Below are 26,908 nucleotides of genomic sequence, written 5' to 3' on the forward strand. Positions count from 1 at the left end.
ACATCAAACCTGTCATGACATCTAATGCCGGCATCATATTGGCCTCCATTTTGCCTAGAATTTTAAATCTCTATGTGTTTCTTTCTTGCTGCTTGGTGTTTGTTTTTGATTCCCCACATTGCTTTTACTTTGTTTTTTTCCTACTGTAGTGACTCTTTTTTATTATTATTTTAATGTGCTAAATTTAATTTGTTTTACTGTAATATTAACTTTTTCTAAGCAACCTTGTGACCCAGTTGGAGGCTGGGACATAATTTCAATATTAAACAAATAACTAGAGGTTATGGTACCATCCCAAGCCTCTGACTTGTTGCGGTGGCTAATATCGACTGCCACACTGCTTGTGCTGCAGCTGCTTTTTCTCTCACCCCCACACTCGGTATGTGGCAGCTTCAGCAAACCGGTTGCTTTTTCTCTGCCATTTGCCCTGAGCAGAAGCTTGTATTTTGCAAGCCCTTGCTCTTGCGCTAGGGTGCGTCGCTTCTGCTTGTGGTTGATGAGTCAAATGGTCTACTCACCACAAACAGGTGGCCAACATGGGCTCAGGAGACAAACTGTTTCCTTGAGCCATGAGCACAGACCATTTAAGCATTCCTCTGTTGCCAGCCAAACAGAAGGTCTCTGCTGTACAAGGCAGCGTGAAGGATTTTGAGTAATTAGCTGCCTTTCGTTTGCAAAGATAAAGACAAAAATATTTACATCCCTCTAATGGAAACTTCAACCTTGAGTGCTCACTGGAAGGACAGATCCTGAAGCTGAGGCTCCAGTACTTTGGCCATCTCATGAGAAGAGAAGACTCCCTGGAAAAGACCCTGATGTTGGAAAAGTGTGAAGGCAAGTGGAGAAGGGGATGACAGAGGACGAGATGGCTGGACAGGGTCATCTAAGCTACCAAACTGAATTTGACCAAACTCCGGGAGGCAGTGGAAGACAGGAGGGCCTGGTGTGCTCTGGTACATGGGTTCACAAAGAGTCGGACACGACTTAATGACTAAATAACAACAACAAATGGGAAACTTGCTACCCAAAGCTAATAGGTTGCTGATTCCATTTTAGAACATAACTTTAAACAAGACAGCCTACATCTGGCCAGGATGATTTGAGGGATTCTTTTGTTTGAGGCAGCCACCTCACTTTGCCTCCTGGTAGGACTGGCCCTGCCTTCACCTGGGCTGGGTTTGCAACTGAACAAGCTCACGTCATATCACAAAAATGCACCCACTCCTTCTGTCATGTGATGCTTTAATGTGCATGTGTCAGCGCTATAATGGCCCACAGTTGTGCACGTACGGTGGCAAGAAAAACTGGCTCAGCTAGAGAATTATCTGGCTTTGCATCCTTTAATTTTGGAAAGGGCAAAATCAGGCTGACTGGAAATCATCACCTCACTTTTTATTCCTAGCATATACATAGCAGTGATGCAGATATGTGTGTGTCAATTTCATTCCTGCTTCTTGCAGAGCTGCATGCAGTCAAGTGGTCTGCCTCCCTAATTTTGAAGGTATGCAACATTTAAACCAATAAACCTCAGCACTGAATTGCAACACCCACTGAGGTACCAGTCTCACCATCTCTCTGCATCACAAAGAACCACCAATTCAGATTGTTTTGTCCCAAATTGCGACACTTCCTGCCGTTCCAGTGCTGCATTTCTTTCAATTCCCTCCCCCAGCTTTGTCCAATGTGTATTTAAACACACCCTGTTGTTTGGGCAATGCAGGCCTGAAGCAAGGGGGACTTGCCTGTACTTGGAACATCCTTCCTTCTTTACTTCTTCTGCTGAACCCACTGTAGTGGCCCAAAAGAACACAGGAAATTCAGTGTTCAGATGATAAATAGCAAGATATATTTATGGATGAGAAAGGCCTGTGCCCTGGGGCCAGTCTAAAAATTCAAGTACTGTATATATCAAGTTTAATATCAAAAGCAAGGAAGCACATGATCAATACTTATTTAGACTGACAGCAAGAGAAGGTCTTTCTTGCAACTCAAGAAACCACAACTTCTAGAAATCTTGGCCAGCATGGAATAATAGCTGTTTTAATATGGTGCTGATATTGAGCTGTACACAGACAATTCATTATGGGAGTTGAGGGAAGAGGGCTCCTTTCTCTGAAGCACAATGGGCAACTCATAATGGCAAACATTCTAGATTGTCTGTAATCTAATGGACATTTTCAGCTTTGTCTTACAACCTGTGCTAATGTGACATAAGCAGAACTTCCAGAAGGGTGATTATACCCATGCTAGCCTTTTGCAATAAAAACAGCAGAGATTTAAATACTGGCAAATATATCAAGACATAAAAGTTTATTCCACCACAAATCTACTTTGAAGACCCTGAAGGTGCTACCAGATTACTTGCTTTTATAAACCAAGGTTTTATGTGAGCCAGTCCTTTTTCCGGTGGCAAAGATATAACTACATCATATTAAAATGGCAGCTTAATGAGGAATAACTTTGCTCTTTTTGCAATACAATCATTACTTTCAAAACTCCTATTAGAGTTTTCAAGGGCTGGTCTCACTAAACGGTGGCAGAGTTTAGGGTCCAGTTGCTGCTCCTTGATTTGGAATCTGTTGCTAGTGTTGAGGTGAATGGGGAAAGAGTATGTTTTGTACCACAGGCCAATGATTTGTAGCATTTAGACATTTTTCTTTTTAAAAGGAACTAAACGTAATTATTTAGTGTGTTTGAAGAAACAAGGAAGTAAAGGCAGCAAAGAGGCTTGTGGCACTGCTGCCGACTTCATTAAATAGCTTTTATTGGTTTTGCTGGATCAGGCCAATATGGCTATTTTCCAGGAAAGCAAGGAGTACGTTTTTAAACATTGTAACCTAACTGCAAAGATTCTCAGTCGTCCAGGTAAGGTTATCTGGAAGCTGAGTCATGGCAACTGGACTTTTTTCATATTAGCTTGAAATGTTTCACTAGTAGCTACTTGGATGAGTAGCAAAACATTTCAACCTAATAAGAAAGTAGTTCAGTTGCCATGACTCAGCTTCCAGATTGTAACATAACACCAACACTCATCAATTATTTTGTGTATATTGAAACTATAACTGCAACTAATTACTTCTAAAGTAATTTCAAAGCTGTACTCTGAACACAATGCAACTCATTTTCTTCTCCCCATAGAGTCATCGAAAACTGTCTCCTGCTATTGAAAGGAATGACTTTCAGCCAGAAAGGGAAATTTCATGGCAACCATTACTTCATAGTTTCATAGCATCAATTTTTAAGGACATCTGTTTTGCAAGTAATATTATTTTTCTCCTTGGTTCGTTCGTTCGTTTAGTCATTTAGTTGTGTCCGACTCTTCGTGACCCCATGGACCAGAGCACGCCAGGCCCTCCTATCTTCCACTGCCTCCCGGAGTTGTGTCAAATTCATGTTGGTTGCTTCACAGACACTGTCCAGCCATCTCATCCTCGGTCGTCCCCTTCTCCTCTTGCCCTCACACTTTCCTAACATCAAGGTCTTTTCCAGGGGGTCTTCTCTTCTCATGAGATTGCCAAAGTACAGGAGCCTCAGCTTCAGGATCTGTCCTTCCAGTGAGCACTCAGGGTTGATTTCTTTCAGAATGGATAGGTTTGTTCTCCTTGCAGTCCAGGGGATTCTCAAGAGCCTCCTCCAGCACCAATTCCCTATGGTAGACACAGGGAATTGGGGACAGCTTTTACCATTTCCTTTACAGAAAGGAATACTGAAGATTTGTGGAGACTTTGTAAAACACAACTTATCTCTGAATTTGCAGGGCTAAATGCAGGCAGGGGACGCAAGGTCGAAACACACATCAGAATAGTACACTTGTTCAGAGTTCAACTGAAAACACGTATTAGGACTGAAGCACTGAAAAGACTGGTTTGATTCCAAACATCTAATCTCTTTATTTAGAAATGTACAGGGTCAGCAGGTGCTTCAGAACTGAAACATTAAAAACAAAGTGAGCAAATTTCTCCATACCATCACCTCATGTCCTTGCAAACCCAGCTAGCTCTCAGAACGGGAAAATCCAAATTCCCCCTCTTCTCTTCTATTTCTCGGCGATTCCTATTCTGTTTCTTGACAATTCCCAGTCAGAAAAGATACTTGTTTTAATCCCTACATCTTCAGAAAGGGTGTACATTTCCAGGGAAATTCCAATAGTTTAGGGCAGTGGTTCTTAACCTTTGTTACTTGGATGCTTTTGAACTGCAATTCCCAGAAACCCCAGTCAGGACCGCTGGTGGTGAAGGCTTCTGGGAGTTGCAGTCCAAAACTCCTGAGTAACCCAAGGATAAGAACCAGTGGTTTAGGGCAAAGGGTTTATTGTGGTGTCACTATTTCTCTATTAATTAATTATCTCTGTCAGCTGGCAGGTTTCACCATGTTCACTTGATGTGGTGGAAGCTGACTGCTTAGAATTAGTGCTAAAGAACATCTTAACAGAAGAGAAAATATCCATTAAGAAAACTCATGTTTTGTTCTCATTAGAGGCTAAAATGGCTAATCTGAAGCTATAGGAATTTGAAGATACTGTTGTAAGACACTCAGTGGAACAGACAATAACATTAGAAAAAGAGGAAGACAGTGGGGAAAGAGGAACCCCTAAAGTAAGATGGATTGACTCCCTATAGGAAGCCGCGGCCTTTTGTTTTCAAGGTTTGATGACGGTGCATGTATTCTCGAGGTCTTTCACAGCCGGGATCCAATGGTTGTTGTAGGTTTTTGGGCTGTTTGGCCATGTTCTGAATGAAGCTGTTAATATCAGGACTTTAATGATGGAGGTCATTAATCCATAGGGTTACCTGAAGTCAGAAGAGAGTTGACAACACATAACACTAACAATATATTTATTAAGTGGAAGAGGATGGAGTCTGAAGACTATGATGACATAATTAAAGATGCAACTACATTGGAATGTGATTCGCATCCTATATTAACTCTGAAATCACAATCCGTACTCACACAGGACTGTGGAGGGATTCTGGAGTTCTCCCTTCATGTTGGATGTGATGCGAGTCACATTCCAGCTCACAATCCCCCTCCCCATTCTTTCCTTCCTTCTTCTGGTCCCACATCTACTGATCCTTCCTTCCTCTGGTCTTGCCTGTGCTCATCCTTTTATGGTTCACTGTGAAGCTGCTTTCTAATTTATTGCTTCAGATTACTATATTTCTCAAAAGCTTTTCCATAGAAAAATAACATAGAAAGGTACTTCACAGTCTGAGTACAGAGCATCAAAAGTTTAAACCGTAATTTTGCAAAATAAACCATAATTTATATGTCAGAATGATTCCATAATTGGGATACCACCTTCCTCTTCCCTTCTGTTACTCCCCCCCCCCCACTTTCAAGTAATACATGATGAAATTACATGATCTCTAGTTACATATGGTTTTAAATTATTGGAATGATAAATGTTCTAAGTCCACGATCACACCAGTCAAATAAATAATTAACAGCACTAACCTTTAGCTTCACAAAAAGGGCTTTCCAATAAGTTCTGAATCTCACTGTGTTTGACAGTATTATGGGCCAGCATCTGATCCCCCACATCAAAATCTTTTTTTTTTTTTTTTTGCATATCCCCCTCTCCAGGGCCTGAACATCATTTATTTATTTATTTATTTATTTATTTATTTATTTATTTATTTATTTATTTATTTATTTATTTATTTATTTATTTATTTATTTATTTATTTATTTATTTATTTATTTATTTATTTATATGCCGCCCATCTAGACATAGTCTACTCATCATGCCCCAATTACCTATGTCACCAAAACACCACCTACAGAAATATCCCTGTCTTTACATGAATGTATCACAACTAACCACATGGAGGAAAGCCCATTCAAATTGTTCCAACATAAAAAAAATAGAAGCCCACCATTAACAAAAGGGGGGAGGAGCCACTTTGGGAACAAAATGTCCAGAACAATTTGAATCAGCCTCTACACCATGGAGTCAGTAAAAAAATACTTCAAATTCACATGTTTTGTAAGTGGAGCAAATCCTGCCGTGTTTGGCCATTTAGTTGCCCTCTGAAACACAAGTCGTATACAGTTGTTATAGTATCCAGCATGTAAATAAGGGTAGCATCTAGTCTTCCCAGCATTAGTTTTCTATGGAAGCAACAAGAAGTTTGAAGAGGGTGTGCAAGTGAGCAGCAACCCAGAAAGAACTGTGTTCTTTGGCATATACAGAACCTACATAGATCTGTTACCACTTGCACCGAGAAAGTAATAAGGGGGAGGGTGGGGCAGAGTGTTTTCTTCTGACAATGTTCACAGTGTCGGATTCTATTAGGATTGAATGGGTTGAAAACTACATGAAGAGGCTGAGCAGAAGTCAAACCTGAGGAATATTTCATCTATAAGCAAGAAAATAGCTGGTCAATGTATTCGCGAAGGCTTTCACAGCCGGGATCTAATGGTTGTTGTGGGTTTTTCGGGCTCTTTGGCCGTGTTCTGAAGGTTGTTCTTCCTGACGTTTCGCCAGTCTCTGTGGCCAGCATCTTCAGAGGACAGGAGTAGCACTCTGGCCACATACAAATAGCCAGAAATAGATTAAGGACTTCTAACTGTCTCCACCTCTACTGCCCCCATAGGAACATAATGGCTAGTGCAAAGGTGTTTGTATTTTCATCCAATTACAACACACAATGCGCCACACCAGCCTTCCTCTGCTTAATTTCTTTTGATGTGTTTAACTAGTGCTGGTGAGAACTGTAGCTCAGCATATTTAGAGAACACCAAGTTGTGGAAGATGGCCCAAGACGGAAGGACGAGTTTTCATTTGACGTGACATGTATGCTATGGCGTGCACCATGTTGCATTTAGGGCAAACGTTTGGAAATGAACCACAAGGTCATACCTATTCCCTTAGTCTCTTTTGAACATGCAGTATTTTCTAGGAGCATTTATAGATTTTTGAAAAACACCATTGTTGCTGTAGCCAAAAATAATGTAGTTTTAAAAATTCATGGTAAGATTACAGATGGAAAATTTTGTTTTCATATTCAGTCATTACTGAAGAATTCAAGTCCTTTCATTGTATCTCATAAGATTTTTGTGTGCATTTATTAATGGGGCGTTCCTGGAATGGCATGGTGCCACAGAGATAAAGACCAAATCTTACTGAAGACTTTTCATGACAGAAAAATCCAGCAGTGCACACTGCCTGCACCTGTGCTATTTCAGTCCCCAGGAAGACATGTTTGAATGCTTGTGTATAATATTGAAACTGTCTGGCTCATTATAGCAAGCAACTTCCAGAAAAAAGTTGCATCCTAGCATCCTCTGGGCATCAAAGTGATCAAACTGGCTATTCTGTTCCTATGTTTTTCCTTTTTGTCTGCCTGCAATTATTTATGTCTGTGTTCTTCTACGTCATTTTAATCCTGCAGATGCCTACACTTGAATTATGAAGTGGTACAGAACAACAAGAGCAGCAAAATGATAATCAATTATAATTAGAGATGGTTCAACTCTTAAAAGCATTAAACCACAATAGCCACTATGCCAACTGGCCTTTGAATTAAAGCAGTGACTTCCTTCCTGTAAAAACAGAACAGGGAAGCCGTACTCCTCTCTAAAAAGAGAGCAAGAAGGAAGGACCAGCCTTAGCTGAGTGATAGCTTACATGCTGTGCTCAAAAGAAGCCAGTGCTTGGAAAAGTTAGGGGGATTTTTTGTTTTTGTCCTCTGAAGATGCCGGCCACAGAGACTGGCAAAACGTTAGGAAGAACAACCTTCAGAACATGGCCAAAGAGCCTGAAAAACCCACAACAACCATTTTTTTGTTTTGTTTTGTTTTTTAAATTATGGCTCTCAGAATCCTCCAGCCACCAAAGCCGTGGCCATTATGGCTGAGAGATGCAGGGATTTGTAGCTACACATCGCACCCAGTTCAAGCCTTGACATCTCTAGGATGCAGTCGGAAAGATTCCCAAGCTTTGTCCCAAACCCCGGAGAACAGCAGAAAGCAGCTGACCAATGGCCACACCTGATATATGGTTGTTTCTTATGCCCTTCAGATTGGGAAGCAGAAATAGTTCATCTATTCATGATCTAACCTTCTCTTTATGAGGACTAGCCAGATTCAGCATAGTATGATATCTGAGGTTTCTGGCTCTTGTCTTCAAAGGATTCCATCCCACCCCCCACTGACTTCTTACTGGAGACTTCCAAAAGAAACACAAGCAGAGAAGAGCTATAAATATATACATTAATCGGCAACATTCCCATATGATTGGACTCTTCCTTTCCCCCGTGGTTCTTTGGGTGGGGAGTTGTCCTGAACATCGCATTGTTCCTCCATCGCTGATCCTGCCAGGCAGGCAAACCTCTTCCTCTGAAGGTGGTATGAGGTCATCACTAAATTGGTTCCTTCCTTTTCATCAGAATATGGGTGCTGGAGCACACACACCCCTTTGCCAAGGGAAGATATATAAATAGATTCTATGGTGGCACTTCTCTTGAGGTTGGAAAGTAGGGGAAAATGCAATACCAGCAGTGACACTAATCAACAGAGGCTATATTTAAAATATGTTTTTAGGTTTCATCAGGTCACTTGTAGCATATGGCAACCCTATGAATTAATTACTTCCAGAAAGTCATATCACTATCTGCACTGCTTGGGCCTTGTAAACTAAAGTCTATGGCCAACATTCTCTCTTTCCCTTCTGTCGCATCTTGTCTTGTGATTATGTACCCATATTATAATATACTCAGAGATTTTATTTCTCCCATTTGCTCTGAGAGTAGCTTTCACGTCACTTTGTAGAACTGCAAGTTCATCATCAAAACATTCTTCTTTGAAGGAATATATCATCCTTTCCTCTCTTCTCTATAGTTCTTCACTATACTGCTTCCATCTTTTCTATTTCACCTTTTATTACATTCCCCATTAATCTTTCAGCATCCTGAAGCTTAGTTTAAAATTTTCTTTGATTTTGTGGATATTACAGAAGAAATTTCTTCTTTTTTCTCCTTTTTATTTTTGACCCTCTTCTGTTTCCTTTGCAAGAATTTAATAATTTTAAGAGTTTGTTAGTCTCCCATTGGAGCCTTGATTTTATTTAACTACATGAATAATCTTTTCTTCCTTGTTAATATCTCCAGGATCAGTCTACAGATTTTCTGGTTTGTGGTCAATTAAGTTCAGTAATGCAAATCTCTTCTTACCATTATCTTTAAATTCATCAGGAATGTTATTGAGAGTATATTTTGCACTAGGTTTGTTTTCATGTTGTGTTTAAGCTTTGCTCTGATTTTTCATATCTGAAAATGGTCTGTACAACAATTCCCTCCTGGTCTTGTTTTTTTCAGGAGACTAGATTTTTCCCCATCTGCTGTTTCTTATTACATAGTCTATTTGATATGTGTATTGGCTATCCAGTGATATCAAGATGTATAATCGCCTGGGACATGTATTTGCCATAAACAAACTTCTGGCTTCACATAATTCTGTGAATCATTCTCTTGCTTTGTTTCTGACCCTGAGGTTGAATTCTCCAAGAAAGTTTGGTTCTGCTTTATTTCTTACTTTTGCTCTCCAGTCACCCACAACTACCATCACATCCTGTTTTGGCATGTGATGAGTTTTTGTCGGAACACCTGCATAAAACTTTTCAGTTTCTTCTTCAGCATATGTAGCAGGACCCTAGAGTTGAATGATAGCAGAGCTGAAACTAGGGTAGGCCACCCAGAGCTTTGACCCAAGTCAACAAAATTTAGAGGGCACAAAATTGTATTGGCAAGAGGGTGTGAACCCACCACTTGGTGTTTGCTGTTGGGAGGATGCAAGCCAGCCATAACTAAGGACATAAATAGGAGAGGGGAAGGGAGGAGAGGGGGTGGTTCAGCCACATTGCAATGTCTGATTTGTATCTCTGTCCAGGACTGACACTACTGGGCACCTGCCAAGAATGCATTGGAGAGAACCATTCTCTTCTTGACTGCTGTTGCATGTTCACCTGATCACTGTGAGCAAGAGGCCAATGACAGGACCAAGGAGCAGAAAAAGCAGCTTTGATTCACTTTGCCATCTCTCTCAGGACTCTACCCAAAAGGAGAGGCCAAGTGACTGGGCAGAGACAATAGCAGTGGGAATGGAGTGTTTCTCTTCGTGGCCTCTTGCTCAAGGGAAGTACCATATTTTTCCTGTGTATAAGATGCCCCCACTTTTCTAACCAAAAATTAAGAAATCTAAGTGAGGCTCAGCAAGTGTAGGGGGAAAGGGGTCAAAACACTGCAGGATCGCTTTGATCCCTGCTTTCTCCCTTCATGCTAAGACCCTTGGGGCTTAGCAAAAGGAGGGGGAAAGGGATCAAAGCAATTCCACAACTACATGATAATTTTGATCCCTTTCCCCCTTATACAGCCATGGGATTGCTTTGATTCTTTGATCCTCAGCTTACTTCCATGTATAAGATAACCCTCAATTTTAAGTCTAAAAAATTTATACAGTAGCCTTATACATGGAAAAATACAGTAATTCTCCAGATCTGGAGCCAGCGCTGGGTTGGTTGTTTAGTCATAATACTGTATCCATTCTGGGATACTACAAATCACACTTTGTCTGATACTTTGTGGGTGGCAGTCTCTCCTTCACTCTCCTTCATCAGGTGGAGAGCACAGAATATTGTCCAGGATTCCAGACCACTAGTTTAGAGTGTAAAACTGTAAACAATGGTAATGCTGAGTTATGCCACTGTCTGGCATTATTTGATATGTTTGCCTCTTTTCCTGATACAACATAATGGAGGCAATCCCAGTGAGGATAAATCCTTGTAATGACTTGCAGGTGAGTACTCATACACTACAGGTGAGTGGTCGTAATGACCAGATAGGCGGGGTATTAAATAAATAAATAAATAAATAAATAAATAAATAAATAAATAAATAAATAAATAAATAAATAAATAAATAAACAAACAAACAAACAAACAAACAAACAAACAAACAAATAAATAAATAAATAAATAAATAAATAAATAAATAAATAAATAAATAAATAAATAAATAAATAAATAAATAAATAAATAAATAAATAAATAAATAAATAAATACTGCTGAAGCAGCTACAAGGTGGATGATAGTTAAACCATCTCCTTAGGATCCACCTTGAGGATTTCAGAGAAAAGTTGAGGGTGATGTCATTGGAGCTGACAGTCACTCGTCACTTCTGTCGTATGTTGCTCAAGCATGCATTCCCCCAGGGACTTCAACCCATAAAGACTGAGGTAATCCTTAGAGGACTAGATATTGAGGGCATGGTAGGATATACAAGAGATTACATTGTGAACTGTGAACGCTTCTGGAATTACTTAAGGCAGATCATTAAAGAGTTGTGTTCCCAAAAAATCAGTGGATAGGTCTTTTCTCCTTGTCAAAGTAAAAACCGAGGAATGAAGCATGAGTTTCAAAAAGGCATATTCAGATTTAACTGGCACATTGTAGTGGTTAGAACTGATAGATTGAGGAAACCCAGGATCAAATACATGTTCAACCAAGAAGTTTCCTGTATAATCTTGGAGCAATTTTCTTTAAGCTTAATCAACCTCACAAAGATACTCTGTGAGTGAAATAAAAGTGAAAGAACTTGATATAGAAAGAAAAACAAGATAGAAATTACGTGAGCAGAGCTCCTCATTTTTTCCCCCTCAGTCCCAGCTGCAGTCACTGTCAGGTACTGTTGGTGTTATCTTCACATTGTGTAATAAATCAGGGGTAGGGAAACTTTGCTCTTCCAGACATTGTTCTTGTTCTTATGTGCCATCGAGTTCCCTCCAACATACAGTGTGGGCTGTCGTGTCCTCAACAGCCCTTCTCAGCTTTTTTGAACTTTTGTAAACTCAAGGTTGTGGTTGCTTTATGAAGTCAGTCCAACTCAAATTTAGTCTTTCCCCTTGCCTGCTGCCTTCATTGCTGAACTAAATATCCCATCATCTCTCATCACTAGTCAAGCTGTCTGGGGCTGATAGGACTTGGAATCCAACTCCATCTGGGGGTGTTAAGGTCTCTTGTGTGTTGCCCTTTTAGATGTCAAAATTTTCTCTGTTTCTTCTCTTGCACACAGATTGTTCTGTTTGCCTTCTACGGAATGGAAAAGAGTACTGCTTGCAAGGGATAACAAAGGACACATTAAAAGACAAACACCTAAGTTCCTAATGTTGCGGGGTAGTAGCAATGGTGCTGCCAAAGTAGGTGTGGGGACACCATTGGCATCTAGATTTATATACTGTATGGGTCTTGTTCCTACCTCTGTATCTTATTGTGTGTTAATAGTTGCTTAAGGTTGGGTGGCTGTCTACAAGTGAGTATTGGCCAGTCACCCCAAACTTGGGATAGGAAAGCATTCTTACCCAGAATGGGCTATAAATAATTGATAATACATGTGAATGGTCTAATCTGGGAGCTGTGTGTGAGAAAACCTAGATGTTCTGTCATTTACTTTTCTTTGATGTCTCTCATATAATAGGCTGTTCCCAGGTATTTGTCTATCTCTGAAAAAAGAATTCCTCACCTAATTAATTGAGTAATGTAGTCTAAGAAGCTATAAATCCACAGGGTTTGGTTCTCTGTCTTGTAGTTTTGAGCAGAAACAGTGGTATAGGACATCTTGGCTGTGGCTGTATAAAAGAGATTTTGTGGTGTGTTCTGGGTGGACACTGGAGGTATGTAAATACAGTGGTGCCTCACAAGACCAATTTAATTTGTCCCGTGGTTAATGTCTTGTGAAAAATTCATCTTGCAAAATGTGTTTTCCCATAGGAATGCATTGAAATCTAATTAATGTGTTCCTATGGGCAAAAAAAGTCAGAACAAAGTCAAATTTGTTTTACAAAGGGTTTATTAAGTGATCTTTAAAGCCATACATATTGTGCAGATGATTTTAAAATTTTCAATAAAAAAACCCTAACTTTTTAAACATCACAGAAAAAAAAATTAAAAGCAAATATGAGGCAGGGACAAAAAATGGAAAACATTCATCTTGCAAAGCACGGCCACAGGAACATTTGTCTTGCGAGTCATCAACCCCATTGCCAAAACCATTTGTCTTGTGAGTTTTTTGTCCTGCGAGGCACCACTGTATGTGTAACAATCAGCAGGATTTCAATACGGCATGGAGCTTGTCTATCCATCGTGCAGCTGCCCAGTAGCATCCAGAAAATGTACCTGTTGTGTAGACTGGTCGAAGCTCAGGTGAACATTGTTGGAAGTTTTGGTGGAATCTTTCAAATGGTTTCTAAACAAACATACCATGGACTTTGTGCATATAAACTTGTAGCCTGACGATTATGTTCCATGTGTCTAAGGAAGTGGATTGTCATCCATGAATGTTTGTACTGAAATGTTTGAATGTTTGTACAGAGGTGCTACCACACTTCTGCTTCTGTTTTTATTCTTCTTGTATTTCTATTACATTTTCTGTCAGTCTGCAGAGCCATATAGCAGCCACTGCTTTATTGGGCCCTGGGTGATGGTTTTATTCAGATCACTTATTTTAGGTGTAACTCTCTCCACTCTAAAAGCCGACGTTCCAGTTCAGTATCAGCACTAAGTAAAAGGTAAATACACACAGCTGAGGAAGGAGACATCTGGATTACATTGCATAGTTACATTAATCTTCTCTGACTGACATGTTGTGGCAGGATTGCATGGGAGGGAAGGCTACAATTATAGCCTCTCTGTTCTCCTTTTAGAGGGAGGAGACTCCAAAACAAGAAATTAGGCTAAATGAGCACAGTGGCTTCTTTGGCTTTGGTGCCTTATTCCCAAAATCAGAAACCACACTTTGGAGGCATCCAGCTGTGGAAAATCTGCTGATTCTCTCTGCCTGCAACTAGCAAGGGACATAGCAACAAACCTACTTTGTTTCTGATTCTGGATTCTAGGTTTCACGTTTCCGTGTAATATTCTGTAGAGTAACTCAGCCTAATAATCCATGTTCAGAACTGTGCCAGATATTTAGCTGAATGGTTAACAAATGTTCAGGAAGTCATGCGCCTGTTTAAGTGAGTAAATGGTTGGCCATGTGCATTTATATTGGCTTAATATGCCTTTTTTCTTTCCTGTTTTTTCTTCATAGAGAATTTTGGTTGTTGAAGTTACAAGAGTCATTGGCTTTTGAACAGGGAATTCTCAGTGCTTCACCAAACAACTCCCAGAAGTCTTTCAGGGAATCTATGTTAATTAAAGTGGTTTGAAGTCAGAAAAGTGTCTAGGCATATCTATAAAAGCCAGTCCAAGGAGAACAAGATCTTGTAGTTGATGATTTGTGCATCGTTATGTTTGAAGAGCAGCATATAAATATTATGAGTCTCTGTGTATGTGTTCAAATCCCAATGCCATAAAGTCTTCATATTCATCTTTCCCTGTATCTGCTCCTATCCGTATCATGTTAACATTATACTCCGTAACCCAAGCTTTCAAACTTTTCCCTCTCTTAAGACTTGGCTTCTTTCTCTATTTTTTTCCTTCCTCTCTCTCTCGACACATGGGCTTTTTTCAATAGCTTGAAATAATTCATTCATATAGGTCCAAATATCTTAACACTAAATGTTGACAAAAGCTCTGGAACCACTAACTGCCGGCTCTTGAAAAAAAAAATATCATATTACTTTGAGAAGGTTTATCAAACCATGAAGGAGTGCCTCAAAGCAGAGAAGTATTTGGATGGTGATTTGTACAAATGATGGGCAAGTACTAAGTTGAATAGCATGAATAAAATTTCATGTCAGCCCATGCAGGGGAAGAAGACTTCATGGAGATAAATCAGGATCCCTTCGGCTCTCACTGGACTGCACTGGCTTAATTAGCCTATGACTTAATTAGCTGCACTGCTACATTCTGGGCCAGCATTGTCTGAACATTGCTTCAGCCAGTTCCTTCTCTCTTCCTCTTAACAATGATGTGGTAATGGTTGGGATGACAGCACTCTACAAGGTGTGCCTCTTAGATCAGACCTCTGGATCTAATGATCATGAGCAAGCTGGGGAGCAGCTGCTGCTCATGATCAGTAGATCCAGTAGATCTATAAACTATTGTCACTGCACTAGTACATTTGGCCCAGAGCTAGAATAGCACTCTACCATGCAGATCTTTCACTTGTATGATTTGTACATATGATGGCTTCTGCCCCATGGTCAACTAAGGAAAGGAAGTAGATCCTATCAGATGTTATTGTTCCCTAAATGCACATTGCCTAAAAGAAAAGGGGGTGGGGAGAAGGAAGCAATGACAGGTGTGGCCAAGATCTGCTTCACACCGATGTTTTATATTTGGGGGAGAGTCGGTATGGTATTTGACCCTTTTTAGCATTTGTATACAGTACTCCTGTTGTTAGCTTTAATATTGTCTTTTAATGATGTAAGCTGCCTTGGGCTCTTTTAAGGAGAAAGGCTCAATAAAAATATTTCAGAAAAAATAAAATAAACGTCTGGATGAACTTGCAGTATCTATGAAATGTAAAATCATGTAGGAATAAAGGTATTAAACTCCCTCCACTTCTAAAACTGAATCCCATGTTCTATGTTCTTAAAGAGCTCTACATTGCTTCTTCAGCTCAGTCTGCTTCTTTATCACTGGTGCCCTTACCCAGCATATAGCATTCCAAAGCTATTGAAGATCATGGAGGGGGAGGTTTCTTCTTAAATTCAAGTCTGCATTTCTTCTACCTTCACGCAAGGACTCAAGAATACTGCATGCCAGGAGAAACCAAAAGTTAACCTCTTATCTTGATTCAGGATCTTAAAAAGTTTACTGAATATTGAGCATAAAGAAAAATATTGAGCATCTTACAAGGTTGCATGCTTTTTTATAAACACTGCTTGGCAATAGTACAATGTAATTTATTGGTTTCACCTTAGCAGTCCCTTTGTAAGCGATGGCTCTGTTTCCAAAACCAGGAATGTCTACTGAGATTTAGTTCATGCATACTTTTAAAAAGATCAGTCAGTTGCTTTTATTCTCTAAAGCCCGAATCCAGGAGACATGGGATCCCTATCTGATAAGGGGAAAAAAAGCCTCCAGGCAGAACTGTGACATTATCTGATTCTTCATCCTAACCATATTATTGAGTTGACTGGTAAGAATAAGATAAGCAGTTGTCAATGGAGTAAAAAGCAAATGGAGAAAGCTTTTCTCATATGCATTTGAGGGGGCTAAAAACAGGAAGAAAGGAAGGAGGAAAAAAAGAGAACAAACTTTCTGTGGGACGGAAGTGTGGCTTAATTTAGCTTCCTACAGAAAGGGGACTGAGGCAGTCATGAGGTTTGTCCTGCCATGTAATTCCGTCCTTCAGATCTAAATTATAGCAGCTCTGAAGAGATTCCACAGTCTGTGGGCTGCGTGCTGAGGCTGAAAGACAATTTAGCAAGAAACTGCACAGAGAATGTTTACCATATTTAGAGAAAGGAAGTTTCTCTCTACTTGTTAAGCAGATTGTGGACAAGGTCTAAGTGCAGTGTACATCGAAACCCCAAAATAACTAATGAATGTGTTGTTGTGGTTGTGGCGGAAACTGCCATACTGATGACCCTTGAAAAGCTTGAGAATTTGTTTTTATTTTGAATTCTGGTCACTGCCATCCATTGTAGTTTTGCAAATCGGGAATCTGCTTCTAAAACAGACAATATCAGTCCCTTAGTTTGCATAATTGTATATTTCTGGGTAATACAATGTTTTGACAGAAAGAGGCAAAAGCAGCAGAAGACTGAAAGACAGTAAGAAATACCGGATGTCGTTTTTGCCAATTGATTGGTAGCCATTACCAACTCCTTTCCATACAAAAAACCCTCTCAACTGATTTCTGTAAAGATAATATGAACAGACCCTACCGTTTAGGATCAGTTAGCAACCTTACTTTAAATCATGGGAAACATTTCCATAGAATCATAGAATAATTGAGTTGGAAGGGGCCTATAATGCCAATGAGTCCAACCTCATGCTCAGTGCCGGAATACAAATCATAGCAGATCTGACAGATGATTGTCCAATTTTCTCTTGAACTCTTCCAGCATATTCACCACCTCCCGAGGTAACTGGTTCCATTGCACCACTCTAACTGTTCAGGGTTTTTCATGATATTGACTTCACTCTGGTTTTTTGTAACTTAAGACCATCATTACATGTCCTGCACTCTGGGATGATTGAGAACAGACTCTGCCCCTCCTCTTGCATGCTTTCAAGCCTTTCCCACTGAAGGCTCTTTTAAAAAGAAGTCAATGTACTAAACCAGAAGATAAAACTTAAATTATCCAGACTTTGTATTTAAAAAAAAAAAGGAAAGGAAAGCAAAATTCCCTTCATAAAAATGTGTAAGAGCTGCACCTATTGATTGGATCTCTATCATAAATTCACTGAAAACATAAGGTTGTCTATCCAGGAAACAATGCCAATAATGCAATCAGACCAGAGTATAATTAGCATGTACCATGTTATTGTCATCATCATTCCATTTATGTAACTAAGAATATTTGTCTTGAACTCACTTTTATAATCGTGGAGAACGTTCCTTCTGAAGGTAACCATTATCATGTTGTCCTATTTTCTTATAACATGTGTGTGATTTCTTCTTCAGGTTAATGAGAAGATCAAGGTCAGATGCTCTGCTTCCATAGCAGTTCCTCCATTTAGTTTCATTGACCCTTTCATTTCCTATGTAAGCATCCCACACCCATTGAAAGATGTCTCCAAAATGTCCGTCCACAGAACCATTTTCCAGAGTAATTGATGTTTCTTTAGACAGAAGGAAAATTCAAGCTTTTTATTAGTCATAACAAAGAGAATCTTTTAATGACATCAACTGAAGAAAGAGAAGAACTCCAGTTAGCTCTCACTATACAAAAAAAAGGTGTCCGCAGTGCCATAAAAGCATAATTTACAAATATCCAAACTTCAGGAGAGAGGAGTAGTGAACACATTCAACCATTACAAAAGGAACAATGATAGAGCATGGAATGGTATCAGAAGGGATGAGGAATTGAATGGTGAGGGTAAGTACAAAATAATTATAATTTTACATACACACACACATATAAAACCTTCATTCTTTTCCATCCACAATGATCTTATTTTATAAAATGAAACTGTAAAAGCATGGCCATTCTTTTATGATGTTCTTTTGTAGCAGCAAGCTTCCTCAAACTAGCTTCCATATAATTATTTTTGTCCTCGTTGTTTTTAGTGCAAATATCGTAAGCCCAGGTTATAAAGAAAAGGATGAGAAGATGACCATGAAGCCAAGCTTCTCCACTATAGGAAAATCTTTACATGAGATCAGAAGAGGGGTTCCAAGCACTTTAAATAAGTGTTTAGAGGAGTTGTTTCACCCTGGGTTGAGGTGCGGGGGGAGTGATAAAATACATCCTTATATGTGGAAGAAAAATGCACCGATCTCTATAGATTTGTACTAACTTTTGTGGCACAGATTAGATCAGTGTTGTTGGTGTACAAACATCAAACATGAGTGCATTTAAGGTCATAGTCATGTGAACAGAATGAACATCAGGCCCTTGTCTTCAGAAACTTTAAAGCATTCTTCCATTTTACACTACCAAACTATTGTGCTAATAAAGACACACCATCTTTTACCATTGTTACTTGAGACTAACACGGTAGAAGTTCTATGCACGCATACACACACAAACACTTTATCTGCTCACTGAGCAAAGACAAACCCAATGTCTATTTTCTACACAGAATTTCATATTTTTTCCCACATCAAATAGCCACAAAGTAAGTGAACCAACCTTTTAATTGTACAGAGGGGGAAAGAAGAATTATCTCATAGGACAGAAAAAGAAAGTTCTTGGTCTGTCTTTTGCGTTCAGAGATAGTTCTTCTAGCACAATCTACTGTCTGCAGAGGATTGAGAATGTAGAATTAGAAACAAGTGTCTTTATACATTTTATACAGAAAAAAAAAACAACCACCAAGGCTAAGGATGATTCTGGATCTTTTGCACCCATCCCTAATTTAGTGGTTCTGGTTTATCTTGTCCTGGTTGCAGAGAGACATAAATGCATTTGATTTCTTCCACTTTTGGCTCTGATTTTCAGAATATATAAAGGCCCCTGATCATGTGCAGTTGGCCTTTCTTTCAGTTAGTGTGACTCTCCTCCCCTTTAACTAAACGATGTGGCCAAGCAGAAGCAACAGGTGCACTGACATACCAGGCAATTTTTTCATTTTGTTTTCTTGGCATGCAAGGATGTCTGATCATATCAACATTCTTCACACCTAATAAGACAGTCCTGATTTATTCGCTTTCATGTTAGTAAATCTACATACTTTCTACGTATATAAAATAGCTTCAATTCTGCCTCCATGCTGGGAATTAAGTATAGCTCTGGTAGTCCAAAACTGTGCTTTTGGATCTTTGTGCTTGCAAAATCTATTTTTAAACAAATCAAGGGGGGAAAACCTATACACCATAATCTGTATCCCTACATGGAATATTGATGTAATTCTGTATGTCATGACATGCTCCCATATAGTGATCCTACAGGGAAAACATTGGACTATATACTCTGTTAGACTGTTGGTCTATCAAGCTGAATACTGTATTCGCGAAGGCTTTCACAGCCGGGATCTAATGGTTGTTGTGGGTTTTTCGGGCTCTTTGGCTGTGTTCTGAAGGTTGTTCTTCCTGACGTTTTGCCAGTCTCTGTGGCCAGCATCTTCAGAGGACTGGAGTAGGAACTCTGTCCATCTCCTACTCCAGTCCTCTGAAGATGTCGACCACAGATACTGGTGAAACGTCAGGAAGAACAACCCTCAGAAAACGGCCAAAGCTGAATACTGTCTACACAAGCTTTCTCCAACTTGGTGTCCTCTAAATGTTTTGGACTACAATTCCCATTATCCTCAACAAACAAGACAAATGTCTGCACCGATTAGAAACAGCTACACAAAGTTTTGGAAGTAACTGTTCTAGCCCTACCTGGACCATCTAAGGCTTCAACCTGTTGTATACATTCTACCTCTAAGCCTTTTTTTTCCTTTAAAATAAATAAATAAATCCAAGTCTGTTGTTTGATACACATGGCTTATTTAAATACAATTCACAAAGTGCAAGGGGAAAAAAAGCTGAAGTAAGGCTTTTCTGAAATTAGCAATAGAAATTCTCCATGTAAATTTGGAAGACAGGCACTCCCAAAGGCAGGGCAGAGCCAACCCTATCAAAAAAGCAAGAGGTGAGGACCAACAAACTTAATTATTATTTTATAAGAGAAAAGAAAAATCAGCATTTTTTAAATTAGCAGATTAAAAGATGTAAACATTATATCTATATTTGTCATCTATATATAAATAAGAAAAGATACATGGTCCCATTTGCTTCCTGTTTTATAACTTTTGAGAAGTAGGGTTCCCTCCCCCCTTCGATTTAAATAATGCAAATTTTCATTTTGGCATTAAAAGACAGGAACAAATAGGAGGGATGTTAAATTAATAGTGGGCTGATTTGTTGGAGCAGAAACACAGAGAAAAATATATGCCTGCCAATAAATAAGAAACCAGTGAGTGTTGTTAGGATTTGGTCCTGATGAAACATACAAGCAGCATTGGCTCAATTAAATGAAAATGCTCTGTAGGGGGAACTATTGATACCACCATGATAGCCATATGTAGTTCTGTTACATCACAAGTGCATTGGAGACTTGATGAGCACAATCCCTTAAAGAGTGTGGCCAGGCCTCTCTGTTTAAATCACCACGGCTAGGGCAAAATATCTTGAGGTGAACAGAGGTCACAAAGCAGTAGTGTTTGTTGGAGAGCATTCAAAATGGAAAGAAGCAGTCAAGTATAACAATCACATCGGAAGGAATGGAAAGCAAGTATTTAGGAAAAGAGATCAAGAATTAAATTACAAGACAAAGAGATTTTCCTTTTGAATATAATTGATAGATCTTCTCCAAAATATGACAGGTTCATGAGTAATGAGTGCTTGCAGGATTGCACTTTAAAGCATCTGGGCAAATGTTTGTTAGATCAGAGATATACCCATTTCAGATTTTACATGAGCTTTGGTCTTGCTTCACTGACAAAGCCTTTGTTATTCATCTCCATGTCATGTTAGTAAATCTAACAAGCATATAGCTTGCTATTTGATTCACTTTGGGTGTGGATTGGATTGCCCTATTTTCTGGTGACCAAATGTGTTTTAAATAAGAGCAATTCATCCTACCCTTTTTGAGAGCTGTTCCATTCCTGTCTGGTTTAGCATTAGGGCTGCAGTTTATTTGGTATGATTGGGAGTGTTCCTGATTATCCTGTTCTGCAGACTGCACAGTTGCTTAATTTGCTCCCAAGCAGAGCTGCAGCTGGTGTTCTCTTCTGTGACAGCTCTGTGATGTATGCAGTGGGTTGTGGCAATATAAAGAATGAGTTCCTTACTGCTTTCTCTCCTCTATTTTCCTCTTTTCACAATTTTAAAAACACATTATCCTAAGTGATGCAGCACTATTTCAGATATAAGAGAGTGTCCATGCTAGGTTGATGTATTGCTGTAGCACTATGCCACTTCCTAAGTTAATTTTTTTAAAAGGAGGGGGGAGTTGCACTACCAATGGAATGGCAGCCATACCAAAAGGCAGGGAAAGGAACGGGGAGGAGGCATCAATAATTGAAAGGGGAGAAAATGAAGCCATCTGAAGTGCTGTCTGGATCCTTTTTCAAGAGAAGAAATATCTCCCATGTGAATGGGAGGATCACTGAAGAGCAAGGTAAAATAGATCACACTGAAAATGAGAGCCTTTTAAATGTCGCCTGGAACACTCCAAATTTTCCTGTATAGTTATCCCCTAAGGTTGTTACAGGAACAAAGGAAACTGCCTTATGCAGAGAGGCATTGTTGGTGCAGACAGCCTATTATTGTCAACTCTGATTGGCAGCTGCTATTCCAAGTCTGAAGTGGATTCTTTCCTGAACTTACATGAAGATCCCTGATGTTCTTTTCATGGTCTTCTGTCCAACTACTCATCCTGCTTAGCCTCCAAAATCAGATGAGAACAGGTGTAGCAACTAGATAGTGGTACAGCAGTCATTGGAACATGGGATTCCATAATGTCTTGCCAAGGAGAATGACAGCAGAAGTAGCACTCATTACTTTAAGCCAAAGCTAAGATATGACCCTTTTAAGTGGACTTCTAAAGAGCTCCTGGTTTAACGGTCAAAATGAGCCCTTCCAGGATATCATTTCCAGGCCAATGGGTTAACACTAAACTATAAGAAGTGTCCAGGAGGCAAAACCAGAGATCTACTTGGTTCCCATCCATTCAGCACAAGAAAAGAGGCACAGGATGACCTAACAGACATACAGACTTACATATCAAGGAAAGAAGTCTGGAAGAAAGGCAGAATCTAGAGTTGAAGGTCGAGTCACATTGTTGAGCAATCTATTGCTCAGAATCTGAACACGTCAAACCAGTTGCAACACTTGGATAAAAGAATTTCCACCACTAAGGCACTCCAGGAAGTTACCCTATGGAGGAGAGAGGTGGCTTGACCAACTTAAATCCACCCAAAACAGTAAGGAAAGTAGTCACTTTTCTAGCTAAGAACAGCAAAAGCAAGCCTGTGTGCTATAAGCCCTGGGAAATTTCATTCACATGAAACAGATGAACCCATTGGTATAAAACTAGAAATGCTTCTGCTAAAATCATCAAGGCGTTACCTGAAGTTACATCCAGAAGTCATTTCAAAAGTTTAGAAGTGCATAAATAATCTTTTGTTAACCAGTTCTGGTTGCAAATTCTGGTCCCCCCCCCAATGAACTCTTCCACAGACTTGACCAATTATCCATCTTGCCTGCCTAGTGTGGCCAAGTTTTAAATCCTCACCATTTCTGCCATCTGCTATAACCTAGTAAGTTAGTTGGAGGAAAAGAGTCGCCACTTCTGTGCGTTTTTTCCAATTCTCTCTTCTGAAGGTTCCTTCAACAGGCCTGCTGCTGGCTTACACCCTGAGTGATCTCTAGAAATGGCAGCATCATGGCAAGCAGGCAGCAGTGACCCAACAGCCACACATAATACTGCCATGGAAATACATTTGCCATGAATACAACTTGGGCATTTGAGAGAACTAGCTTCTCTTCTGCCAATAGCTCCTTATGTATAAAAAAGCACAAGTCTACCAGAACGTGTGACTCAGTTACATACAACCTTTCATTCTGTCTAGGACAATATGCAGCCTGGGTCAGGATGACACAATGTACAGTTAGTAACATGGGCTAAGAAAACAACAAAAAATTAAAATTTTGTTTTTGGCCCACTGAGATGGAGAGGTTTTTCACAAAGCACATCAGGAGACTTTGGTCAAAGGCATCCTGTGATAGTCTTTCATATCCTTGTATTGAAAAGATACAGGTTCCCTGGCTACCCACTATGAACAGAATCTTCCCTGAGAAACTAAATAAAAAAATACTTAGAACTAAATACACAATCTAAAATTTAAAAATGTGGAAAGAGAGGGCCCAAAGCTGAGTATATTGAACTAGGATAAGTGGAAATGTTTTGCATTTGAAAATAAACACATACCTATACCTCCTTCCCACCAACTCCCCAAAAAGCAGGAAAAGAAGAAAATCAAGAGTTACAGGCAGAACTCTCTCTGTTTATTCCAGGTGTAAGTATTGCATTATTGAAGTGCAGAGTTTGGTATCAGAGGCAAGATCTAACAAAACTTCAGTTGGTGACCTTTCTCAATTTTACAGTAAATTTTACACAGTATTTTTCTGGCTTTTATTATCAAGACAAAAAGCTTGAAAAACATGTAGGCAATGCCTGCTGTACTTGTAGAGGCCCAGAAGTGCAGTAGGCACAACTGCCAGCGACCAGAGATAGGGTTTCATCATCTCCACAGCTGCTTCTTTCTCCCTATGGCCAGCATAGGCAAAAATAAATAATGCAAATTTAGCAACCAGAGTCAACATTTGGACAAGTTATTCAGGTCATGCTCTTTGGCTTTTCTTGTTGCAATATATAATATTGGGTTTACAGATTTGTTTGTTTTTAAGTGGCCAGAAGACTGGATCACACAGACCACGTAGAATTATACCCATTTGCACATGGAAGCCGCTGACCTGAAAAACCATGGCTATAACCCAGATGCATTTTAAAAGTCAATGGAAGTTTGGTCACTGACTTCACTGGAAAAACACTTCAGAAAAACTCAAGATTGAGCTCCCCAGCTACTAAGGCAACGCTTCCAGGGAAATAGCAGTGCTCACCCAACAGAGCTAACATGGCTTGAAGACGCTCCCCCAGCTCATAAAGCCGGTCCCCGAAGAACACGGCCCAGTGAGCTCATTAATTCCTTCAGCCATCTGGTCTAATGTACCCAAAGGTTAAATGGGGAGGGGGGAATGACAGTGGAAACTTGCTAGTAGAAAATGATGAATCGGAGCTGGCCTGGGATAAGTGAGATGTTCTGCACAGATCAGTTTTAAAACAGAGCCTACACTGTACCAGCTGAGGACCCAGAAACCATTCTCCCAATTCATTTATATGCCGCTCTGCATAACCAGACAGCTGCATGTTGCTTTAAGAGCAACTGTCCTCACCAGGATTTTGCCCCAGAATCATGGAGATATATTGAGTGAAGTGCATTGCCTGCTTCAGTAGTGAGCACAGGGTCTCCACACCCCCCCACAACTGCCATACTGAGCTGGATGCATAGGGACCCAATGCAAATGAAGACCCAAGACCAGGTGTAGAAACCATTTTCCTTTTGCTGACTCTAAGACCACCACAGTTCTAGAGGAAAAGGAATAACAAGGCCCAAAGCCATCAAACACACACACACACACGTACAGGCACATCACACACACAACTTTGGCTGAGGACTGATGAATGAAATACAGTCAACATGTCCCGGGAGATAGGGGGTAGGCATTCTCTTAAAAGAGCTCCCAGCCAACTTCCTGCACTTTTACCCTCAGTGAATCCCTTTCCCGGATTAGTCACAAGAAAAGAACAGCAGTGCTGCTACAGTGCTAGGGTCCGCAGATCTGGGAACCAGTGGCTTTGTTCAAGAAATGGCACCGTTCTCTGAGTCAGGCGTATGTCAGAGTGGGATGTATCACATCCAAGGTGGCTGGCAGCCAAAGGGAAAGGAAGTGTAGGGTCCAGCAACAGATTTGAGAAACACTAATTACAGAAGAAGCCCGTGCCAGGGACAAAGGCTTAGTGGAAACTCACTCTGGCATTTCCCCAGCAATTTTGCCACTACTCTTGGCCTGCTATCAGAGGCCTTTGCAGCCCACGGATAAACAATGTGCACATCTCCACACTCCCACCTCCTTCAAGGAGACTATTTTTCCATTTGTTAACAGAATATAAAAAGCACTTTTAGCTCACTTGCTTCCCTAACACCACCTTCCTATGAAGGTGCTGGGGTTACCACTTTAAAAGGACCATTTGGAGCTATCGTTTCTTCCTCTCACTTTTTGCGAAAGCATACCAAAAACCACTCAACAAAAGCAAGAATTCCCCATAGGAAGATCCCAATAACAGCAGCGGTTTCATTATGATTGCCACAAGCTTTTAGAGTTTTCGAAATGTCATGGTATCCAACAGAAATCAAAAAGTTAAGGCCCAAATGAGATCAACCCATTGGAATGTACTATTTAGCAAAGAAGGAAACCTGGTCAGACCAGTCCACTCAGCAACATGACAGGAGAATGGCTAGTGATATATTGAAGCTCACATCTGTTTGCACTGAACTGTAAATGGGGGCAGGATTTCCCCACCACCATGTAGTCTAAGCAGTTGGGTCCCACTAATGCAACTTCTGCTCCCCACCCACTTCTATATGGCTTGCATTTGTTCTGGCCCTTCCTGCGACAGGAAGTACCTGGAGCTACATCATTCTTTCTTCTTCCTCCTCTTGCTGCCATTGTGCTTGAATGCCATTGTGCTGGCTCTTTGATCTACAAAGCAGGGGGTTTCCCCCTTAAGAGTAACTGGGTGGGGCAGCAGCAAGAAGGGGTTACAGCGCCAGCAGAGTTGGAGAGTTTAAGGAATCCGAGGACTGGTCGCCACTGCTGCTGCTCCTCCGATGGGCTTTTGAACAGGACTCTGAAGGAGAGAGCGGCGACTCCTGGTCCATCACGCTAGGATAGGTGAAGACCAAGTTGGATGCTCCAGGAGTGATGGCAGGTGTCGAGGTCACCACAATGGGAGTGTTGAGTGGCTCTTCCCCATAAAACCCCCCTACAATGCTGATAGGTTTGATGACAGATCTCTGCTCTTTTTCAAGATCGGAAGAGGAAGGTATCTTTTCCTCCACCGGCTCCTGTTTCACTACAATGGCACCACTCATTCCAGTCCGGATGGTCTGGAGGCTGTGTGTTGGTGGGGTTCGACGCTCCTCAGGGCTGATCTTGCACATGGGGCTGTGAGCCATCAGCATGAACTTCAGTTTCTCCTTCTCTTTCTCCAGCTCAGCAATCTCCTTCTGCAACACTGACTTCTCTTCCTCCAACTCTTCAGTTTCCTGTAGATCCAAGAGAAATAGGTCATAATCAGCAGAAACCTGCACTGAATTAGAGAATAGAGAAACAGGCCACCTTTAGACCTTGTAGGGCACAATATTATCTCCTGGTGATACAGCAATGTGTTCCCTGCCTCAACTCATGACTCGATGATATTTGAGCTCCTTTCCAATTCACTGGGCTGAATCCAGATTTAAAGTAGAATCAAGCATACACCCATTAATTCTGATCAGTGCACTTTGAGCTTGACCAGATCATACTCAGCGATCATAGATTAGCTGCCCTTGATACAGTGTCTAGCTGCTGAAAGGCAGAACCTACATTCTGGAGCAAACAGGAGGCATATAGCTCTTGAAAGTCTTCCACACTCACACACTCACTGCTCCAACAAACATCATATCACCAAAAAGTTAGAGCA

General features: G+C 40.4%; 1 protein-coding gene across 7 annotated transcripts in view; it reads right to left on the minus strand.

The window, feature by feature from the left end:
- Positions 1-17,745: 17,745 nt before the first annotated feature.
- FOSL2 (FOS like 2, AP-1 transcription factor subunit) overlaps positions 17,746-26,908 on the minus strand; it is a 29,591-nt gene continuing 20,428 nt past the window's right edge. For all 7 annotated transcript variants that reach the window (XM_020793110.3, XM_072991284.2, XM_020793105.3 and 4 more), the window contains exon 4: positions 17,746-26,492. In XM_020793110.3, the coding sequence (XP_020648769.1) occupies positions 25,986-26,492 (507 nt within the window). In that variant the 3' untranslated portion in view covers positions 17,746-25,985. The remainder of the gene's footprint in view (positions 26,493-26,908) is intronic.

The sequence above is a fragment of the Pogona vitticeps genome, chromosome 1, assembly GCF_051106095.1.
Source record: "Pogona vitticeps strain Pit_001003342236 chromosome 1, PviZW2.1, whole genome shotgun sequence".
NCBI lineage: Eukaryota > Metazoa > Chordata > Lepidosauria > Squamata > Agamidae > Pogona > Pogona vitticeps.